Raw genomic sequence first — 9451 nt, forward strand, 5'->3', positions numbered from 1 at the left:
GAATGCTACATGTCCAAAACCAAGGTGTTGAAGTCTCAGGGGAAGAGCCAGGCTTTTACAGTGTCGGGGTAAGAACATGCTTTTAAAGTCTCAGGGTCTCATGCCTGTAATCCCAGCACTTCAGAAGGCCGAGGCAGGTGGATCACCTGAGGTTGGGAGTTTGAGACCAGCCTGGCCAATCTGGTGAAACCCCACCTCTACTAAAAATGCAAAAATTAGCCGGGCATGGTGGCAGGTGCCTGTAATCTCAGCTACTTGAGAGGCTGAGGCAGGAGAATTGCTGGAACCTGGCAGGCGGAGGTTGCAGTGAGCCGAGATTGCACCATTGCTCTCCAGCCTGGGCCAACAGTGAGATTTAGTCTAAAAAAAAAAAAAAAAAAAGGCAAGAGAAGAACCCTTCTTTCCCTCTCCTTTGCTTCTGAGGGCTGCTGGCAATCTTTGCCATTCCTTGGCTTGTAGCTGCCTCACTCTAATCCCTACCTCTGTCTTCCCATGCCCGTCTTCCCTGGGACTGTGGCTATGTCTCCAAATCTCTCTCCTTATAACCCTATATCAGTCACTGGATAGAGAGCCCACCCTAACTCAGCATGGATACATTTAGTCATTAATTTAACTACATCTGCAAAGACTTTCTTTCTGACCAGGTGCAATGGCTCACGCCTACAATTCCAGCACTTTGGGAGGCCAAGGCAGACGGACTGCTTGAGGGTGGCAGTAGGAGACCTCCTGGGCAACAAGGCAAAACCCCATCTCTACAAAAACTGCAAAAGTTAGCCAGGTATGGTGGTGTTTGCCTGTAGTCCCAGTGGCTCGGGAGACTGAGGTAGGAGTATTGCTTGAGTCTAGGAGGCAAGGTTTCAGTGAGCTGAGATTGCACCGCTGCACTCCAGCCTGAGTGACAGAGTAAGACCCTGTCTCAAAAAAAAAAAAGAAGAAAAAAAGACTTTATTTCATAATAAAGTCAAATGCAAAGATACCAGGGGTTAGAACTGAATCAGATTTGGGTAAGGTGAGGTGGCTCACTCCTGTAATCCCAGCACTTTGGGAGGCTGAGGTGGGCAGATCACTTGAGATGAGAAGTTCAAGACCAACCTGGCCAACATGGTGAAACTCTGTCTCTACTGAAAAGATAAAAATCAGCTGGGCATGATGACACGACCCTGTAATCCCAGCTACTTGGAGGCTGAGGTAGGAAGATCGTTTGAACCCAGGAGGTGAAGGGTGCGGTGAGCAGAGATCATGCCTCTGTACTCCAGCCTGGGTGACAGAGCAAGACTTAGTCTCAAACAAACAAGAAAGCTAATTATATCTGCAAAGACTTTATTTCCAAATAAGTTCACATGTACAGATACCAGGGGTTAGAACTTCAACACACATTTTAGTTGGGGGATACCATTCAAAACCCACAACACCAACCACCAGCCTTAGATATATGGCCCTTGGTGCCCCTCGCCTCCACCTCCAGCTGTTCCAGCTAGTTCATTTTTGGCCTCGGTTCATCATGAAGCAGATACACACCAGTCCTGCTCCAATTCCTGACTCACGGAATCATAAATTTAAAAGGCTGTTGTTTCACACCACTACATTCTGGGGTATTTTGTTATTCATTGATGGTTAAACAGAACAGTAATTTTTGTTTGTTTTTAGCTAGCTTTCCCCATTATAACTGTCATGGAGGGAAAGGCCTTTTATTTACTGGATACTGTATTCCTAGTGCCTGGAACACGATAGGTGATGAAGAAAGGGACTGGGTGCAATGGCTCACGCCTGTAATCCCAGCACTTTGGGATGCCAAGGCAGGAAAATTGGTTGGGCCCAGAAGTTCAAGACCAGCCTGGGGAACGTAGCGAGAGACCCTGTATCTACATAAAAAATAAAAAAAAAAAAAAGGCCAGGTGCGGTGGCTCACGCCTGTAATCCCAGCACTTTGGGAGGCGGAGGCGGGCGGATCGTGAGGTCAAGAAATGGAGATCATCCTGGTTAACATGGTGAAACGCCATCTGTACTAAAAAAAATACAAAAATTAGCCGGGTGTGGTGGCAGGTGCCTGTAGTCCCAGCTACTTGGGAGGCTGAGGCAGGAGAATCGCTTGCACCTGGGAGGCAGAGGTTGCAGTGAGCTGAGACTGTGCTATTGCACTCCAGCCTGGCGACAGAGCAAGACTCCGTTTCAAAAAATAAATACATAAATAATAATTTAAAGAAAAAGAAAAGAAAAAAGGGAAGGAAGGAAAGACTGCATCTTTTATGATTACTTACAACAAAAATTGGGCTGGAAGTATATCTCCCATGATGCCCTACAGCAGAGATGAGGCTAAACTGACATTTTCTGAAATGCTCGGCATTATAATTGAGGATAACTTTACCTTTCCCATGATTCCCTACAACATATTGAGGCTAGGACCGCATTGCCTATGAAACCCTATGGCAGAGATTGAAGGTTGGGATTATATATCCCATGGAGCCCTACAATGGGGATCAGAGGATAGAAATATTCTATGATGCCCTCCAGCAGATATTGAGGCTAGGGACAAATTTCTCATGTCCTATAGCATAGCTTGTGATCAGGATCTCATTATTAATAGCTCTGAAGTTTTTGTTCAGGAATCTTTGGTTGCAAGAAATAAAATCTGTTTGTGCTGACTTAAGCAAAAACGATGTTATTGAAAGTTTAGAAACCAGGCAAGAGCTAGGTCTCTGAGTCTCACCAGGGACAGGAAACAATTGAAAATCGGTGTGAAATAAAGGTTGTCTCTCTCTTGCAGAATCTTAATCACCCCAAATGTGAATCCAGCCCCAGGGGTATCTGCCAGCCATCTTGCTACAGGAAGGGAGCTGTGCATCCTTAGGACAGAGACTGGCAGACTTTGCCAAAGCCAGCCATGCAGGGACCTTTTGTTATGTGTGAACCAGTTCTCTTTCTCTCAAACCAGTTGGGTTGGACTTGCTGTCACTTGCACTAAATCCCTAATGAACAGTGTACCCTGGAGTAGGATAAGGACAGGGCCACTATTCTATTTATTATTATTATGTTTTAGACTGAGTCTTTCTCTGTCACTCAGGCTGGAGTCAGTGGCATGATCTCAGCTCACTGCAACCTCTACCTCTCAGGTTTGAGGGATTCTCATGCCTCAGCCTTCTGAGTAGCTGGGATTACAGGCACATGTCACCATATCTGACTAACTTTTTTTTTTTTTTTTTAAGTAGAGACGGGGTTTCACCATGTTGGCCAGGCCGTTCTCGAACTCCTGACTTCAAGTGATTGGTCCGCCTGGGCCTCTCAAAGTGCTGGGATTACAGGCGTGAGCCAACGCAGCAGTCAGGACAACTACTCTCACGATCTCGTGCATCTCTTGAACCTGGGAGGCAGAGGTTGCAGTGAGTCGAGACCGTGCTGCTGCAGTCCAGCCTGGGCAACGGAGCGAGGCTCAGTCTCAGGGAAAAAAAAATAAGATGGAATGATGGGATTTAAGGATGACAAGTGTGAACCAAACCATTATCTCCGAAGGTTCCCCTTCAGCTGGAGCTGAAGACATCTGTCAGAGCCCCAAGCAAGGGGGCCTATTGGCTCCTGTGGGAAAAGGCAACTACTAGTTACCCCTTGAACCAGTATCCCAAATGCGGGTCAAACACTCCTCTCTCTTCAGCAAAAGTCACAGAATGTGAGCCCTGAAAGGGAAATTAGAGATTATCCTTTCCCCAGTCTACAGAAGCTGGGAAGCTGAGAACTGAAAAAGAAAGTGCTCAGGGCTATGGTCCTGGACACACAGGGGCACTTAGAAGCTTGGGCTCTGAGGACAGAGAGGACACTGGGAGCCATGGTCCTGGGGACACTGGAGTTGATAGGAGCTTGGACCCTGGGGACAGAGAGGATGCTGGGAGTCATGGTCCTGGGGACACTGGAGTTGATGGGAACTTTGGTCTTAAGGACTGAAAGAATACTGGGACCAGGGTACTGCGGACAGAAAGTATGTGTAGAGCTGAAGTCCCTTGTGGGCCTGGATGTAGAATTTTTTAGCAGGAATAAAAAACAAGGATTTTCGGCCAGGCGTGGTGGCTCATCACTTTGGGAGGTCCAGATAGGTGGATCACCTGAGGTCAGGAGTTCAAGACCAGCCTGGCCAGCATGGCAAAACCTCACCTCTACTAAGTATAAAAATTAGCCAGGCGTGGTGGTGGGCACCTGTAATCCCAGCTACTCGGGAAGCTGAGGCAGGAGAATCGCTTGAATCTGGGAGGCAGAGGTTGCAGTGAGTTGATACTGTGCCACTGCATTCCAGCCTGGGCAACAAAGCAAGACTCAGTCTCAGGAAAAAGAAGAAGAAGAAAGAAAGAAGAAGAAAAAAAAGGAGGAGGAGGAGGAGGAAGAGGAGGAAGAGGAGAAGGATTTTTCATAATTGGCACTTCTGGACCTCAGTTTACCTGACTGTCAAATGGGCATGAGAGAGGTCAAGGTCTTCTTTTCATGGTTTCTCACTCTTCCTGGGTCCCATAGGTAATGACCCTGCACCAAGTCTACAGGGTGTCACAGAAGTGGGCTTAGGGAAACCCACTCCCAGAAGGGAGAAGGGACCTAAATCTGGAGGGCTGAGTCAGCCTCAAAGATGGGGAGAGAGGAAGGGCAGAGGCAAATACACACAGAGAGAGGGAGAGAGGCTGGGGCAGGAAGACGGCAGGGAGGAGAGGGGAAGCCAGGGCCTGGAAGGTGATCACAGGAGCCTCTCCCTCCTGGGACCCGGGATTCAGGCTTCCTTCCTGTTAGTTCACTTTCAGGGGGCCCCTCCCGGGAAATGACGCGGAAACTCGGGGTTTTCAGGTCAGGACAGGAGAGGGGGAGAGAGGGAGGGAGGGAGGGAACTGACCCACCCCACTCCCGAGCTCCAGCCTCGCCCTGCCCTGGGAGATCCTTGGCCTGCCCGGACCTCCGAACCCTCCGGACCTCCCGCTGCAGCCTCCCCTGTCCCGGCGGCTCAGCTCACAGCCCCTCGCTAGATTCCAGACACCCACCTGCCCGCAGCACGCCTCTCACACTCACCTTTCCCACGTCGCGCACCCTCCCTTGCGCTCCCCGCTCACGCAGGCCACGCTCTCCCTTCGCACACACCGAACCCCGCGACGCCCACACCCGCACCCTCGCACAGCCTCCAGCAACACCCAGGCACCCTCCCCTCCGCGCAGCGCACGCACCCTGCACGCCAGCAACTCTGCAACCTCGCGCGCAGCACCTGGGCCTGCACGCAGCACCCTCACCCAACACCCCCCGCTTCCCGCGCTCACGCAGATCCCCCGCCGGCTCCCACGACGCCGCCGCCCTCCCGCGCACCCCTTCCCGCTCTCCTCTCCCGTCTCCTCTCCGGCGCTCGCACCCCGCACCGTCCCCTCACCGGGCCATCCCCCCGATTGTCCCCGGGCCCCTCCTCGGTCTCCCCCTCCCCTCCCCGGCCCCGGCCCCGCCCCGGCCTCGGCGCCCCGCCCCCGGGCGGGCAGGGGGCGGGGCGCGGGGGGCGGGGCGGGAGGCGCGGGCGGTGCAGGTGCCGGGCCGGGAGCGAGCGGCGGCGGCGGCGGCGGCGGCGGCACCATGGGCCGGGCCCGGCGCTTCCAGTGGCCGCTGCTGCTGCTGTGGGCGGCCGCGGCGGGGCCAGGTAGGGTCGGGGGCCGGGGTCGGCCGGCCGGGCTGGGGAGGGGGGCGCGCCGTGGTGACAGCCCGGTCGCCTCGGGGCCGCAGAGGCCGAACAATGCGCGCGGGGCCCGGCCGGGCCCCCTCCCCGGGACAAAGCGCAGCGCGGGCCGGGAGCCGGGAGCGATGAGCGGGGGAGGGGGCGCGGGCCCCGGCCGCCGTGCCGCAGCACCCCCCACCCGCGCAGGCCGGATCCTGGCGGGGACAAAGGGCCCGAGACCCCCCCCACACACAAGTCCGCCTTCCCCAGGCTGGTCCCGCTGTCCTTCTGTCCGGTCTCCGCGTCACTCTGCCCACCCATCTCTGAATCCCCTGTCTGGCTCCTCGTCCCCCTACCCTTGCCCTCTGTCCCTCAGTCTCAAAGTCCTGTCCCTCCTTCTGTCTGTCTCCCTCTCTCCTTGCCTCCGTGTTCCTCATCTCTTCTGTCTTTGTCCCCTACCTCTGTCCCCTTTTCCTGGGTCACTCTGTCCCCTCCATCATCTTCTCTATTCTCTTTCCCCCGGATTTCTGCCCTCCCTCTCTGCCCCTATTCTAGGTCCCTGTCTCCGTCTTGCTGTCACCCTTGTTTTTCTGTCCCTTTTTCTCTGTCCCCTATCTGCCCCAACCCTTGTCTTTCCCCTGTCTTTCTGTCACTCGTTTCTCTAGCCCTTTCTGTCACCTGTCTCTTTCCCCCATCTCTGTCCCACTGTCTCCATCCCTGCCTTTCTGCTTTGCCTCCTCTCTGTACCCTTATAGCCTCCATCCCGGGATCTCCCATCCCCATCCTTCCGTCCTCCCTCTCTCTATCCCTCTGTGCCTCTGGAGGAATTCAGTCGGGCAGGGCGTCCTAAAGAGCCCTGGGGGGCAACATCTATGTGCATGTGTGCAGGGAAGTGAGACTGGGGGACCTTGACGTATAGGCACACACGTGGCTTCAGCGAATGCCTCTCCAAACCCTCCTCACCCATTCACACACCCAGGCTTGACTCACAGAGAAGCCCCTGTCTGGGACATCCAGGGAGCCATCCACATACCCTCATCACACACTGTGAGAAGCTGGAGACCCCCAAGGTCAGGTGACCCTGAGACTGGGGACAAGGTCAGGAAATGTCACCCACACACTACTCTCACACTGTGTGAGTCTTGAACCTGCCACGGGTCACCCCTCCCCGGTGGATAAAGCCACTCTTGGAAGGAACAGAGGAATGGAAGGTGGCTGGGCAGAAGCAGGAGGGCTGGGTATTCTGCAGGAGTTGTACCCAGGTGGCACGGGGCTGGCGGCTTGGGTTTAAATCTTGGCTCTTGCCATTTGCCATCTCAGCCAATGGTAAACACCTCCCTCTCTCCAGGCTTCTGCTTCTCTTTCTGTAAAGTAAGGATGTTGAACTCAGTGACCTGAAAGGGAACACCAGCTCAGATCTTGAAGGGGTTTCTGGCGAGTTGAGTGCGGTTACACCTTCCCCACTCCTGGGTTTGAGGCAGAGCCTCCCTCACCTCGGCCAGGGTGAGGGGCAAAGCTGTCCTCTCACTGTCTGCCTTTCTTTCTTCTCTAGTCTTCTGTGACTGCTTTAGAACTGCATCAGCACCTTTCTTTGCACCAGGCACGCCACAATTTCCCAGATGAGAACTTTGGTGCCTTCGTGCCATTTCCTTCCATTTTAATTTATCTTTATTTTTTAGGCTAAACACCAGGTTCATAGAATCCTGGAACTAATGAATCCAGTAAACAAAGAACCTGAGGGTACTTTAGAATGCTGGCATGGATAGGATTCTAGAATCCAGAAGGCTTTAGAATCTTGACGCCTTTAAAGTTCTAGAGCTGTGATGGTGTTAGCATGCTGGCAACCTGACATCTTTAAAGTCGTGAAATCTGGATGTCTTGGAGTTCCTGGATCTTGACATCTACGACATTTCGAATCTTGACAGCTTAGAATCATCAGAGTTTGAATTCTCAAGATCAGAATATAGCTCAAGGTACTGCCCACCCCGTACAAAAGCCTTTCTCTGGTGCTTCTGGGAGTTAGGTGTACAGCCCTGTCCCTTGTTTGATTTCCAAGTCACTGCTTCCTGGCACCCTAATCCTCTCAGTAAACTTTCTCTAAAGTAAATGGTATGTGGCTTTTGCAAGTGGAGAGTGAGCTTGGTGTCATGGAAAGAGCTCCCGGCTGGGAGCTAAGGAACTTGCCTCTAAGCCTTACCCAGGGCCTTTTAGTATAATTTTGCATCAGTCTCCGTCCTTCTCTGGGCCCTATTGTCCCCTTCTGTAAAGCATGGAGTAGAAGGCTGTAGCACATGGTCTTGGAGGGCCCTGCCTGCTTTCCTTTTTATTGCATATTTCTGAGTGGCCAGGGTCACCACCTTTTAGGGGTATCAGTTGTTCCCACATTTCTCTCTCAGTCGCTCTCCTTCCTCTCTCATCTTGCCCTGCCAGCAGGAATTGGGGGAGTTGGGGTGCATTTGTGCCATTTTAAAAACATGTTCTCTGTCTCCTGGTTCATTCATCTTCTGAGCATACTAGAAGAGGATGAGATGTATGCCACAAGAAGAAGGATCCAGGGTGGGCAGAGGAGAGGAAGTGAGAGGAAGGGACGGGTTGCCTGCCCAGGGATGCACCCAGGCAGAAACGGGGACCCGCAACCAGAAATGAGGTAGAACAGAAAGGAGCAGAGGAAACAGATATCCAATACAAAGAAAGAATAGAGAGGCTGTTAGGAGTTGAGTGGCCCTGTGGAGGGGGCAGTTGTTGATCCCCAAATAATGTTTCCCTCCCAGGGTGACTCACTGGTCCCTGCTAAAATTCTGACCAGCTACTCTGAGAATAGGGGGATCCTCCCCCCATTGTGAGTCACCCCAAGGAACAGGTTTTGGAGGTTTCTATCACTGACCCCCCCACCCACCCACCCACTCATGAGCCAGGCGCCTGTGTCCCCAGAGGCCGGGGGTGGGGGTCAGGTTCTGCAATGGATTCCAAGACCTTAGACACAGCAGGGCTGGGGCCTAAGGGTGCGTTAATGTCGTGTGAGCCTGGCCTGTCCCCATCTTGGAGAACACAAAGGCAGCTTTCTCTCTCTGGGAGGGGTGCGGGGGGGGGGGCGGCCTGGAGACAGTCAGACCCGCCAGCATCCAATGGCCTGTGGCACCAGGACCCAAGCACCCACTGGTTTCCGCCTGTGCAGACCCCAGGCCCATAGGAAGCAGGCACTCGGGTTCCTCCGTGGGCACCCAGTGTGGCAAGGGTCAGGCGCTGAGCCTGGGCTCTGCTGGGAAGGGGTGAATAGAGGGCACTGAGGGTGGAGGTTCAGATAGTGGGAGCTCAGTGCAGGCCTGCACCCTTCTCGGAGCTGGAATTCCTCCCGTACCCCACACCCAGGGAGGACCTCTGGAGGACTCCCCACCCCCTGGCTGGGCCTGAGGCCTGGAATCCAGGGAGTCCCGAATATCCCAGGAATGTGGGGGCCACAGGGGGGACTTTGTGTGTGAGGCTGCTGACTCACCCCTACGCCCCCACCTGATGCCTAGGTCCCCAGATGGGAAGGGGACAGAGGGCTTAGGAAAGGCAGGGCTGTGAACTTAGACTCAAAAGTTTCCAGTAGAGGAGGGGCTGGATCTGATGCAGGAGGGGCTGGGGGCCTGGACTCCTGGATCTGATGGAGGAGGGAGCTGGGGTCTTAGACTCCTGGGTCTGAGGGACAAGGGGGTTGGGATCTTAGGGAGGAGGGGGCTGAGGTCTTAGATTCATGGGTCTGAGGGAGGAGGGGGCTGGGGTCTTAGAGTCCTGGGTGTGAGGGAGGAGGGG

At 53.9% G+C, this 9451-nt stretch overlaps 1 protein-coding gene across 1 annotated transcript in view; it reads left to right on the forward strand.

Moving 5' to 3' along the window:
• Positions 1–5520: 5520 nt before the first annotated feature.
• The window catches only part of CADM4 (cell adhesion molecule 4), a 17018-nt gene continuing 13087 nt past the window's right edge, over positions 5521–9451 (forward strand). Inside the window, exon 1 of the mRNA XM_032262813.1 lies at positions 5521–5641. Within this exon, the coding sequence (XP_032118704.1) occupies positions 5578–5641 (64 nt within the window). The 5' untranslated portion in view covers positions 5521–5577. The remainder of the gene's footprint in view (positions 5642–9451) is intronic.

The sequence above is a fragment of the Sapajus apella genome, unplaced genomic scaffold (assembly GCF_009761245.1).
Source record: "Sapajus apella isolate SASKATOON/1434 unplaced genomic scaffold, GSC_monkey_1.0 scaffold130, whole genome shotgun sequence".
NCBI lineage: Eukaryota > Metazoa > Chordata > Mammalia > Primates > Cebidae > Sapajus > Sapajus apella.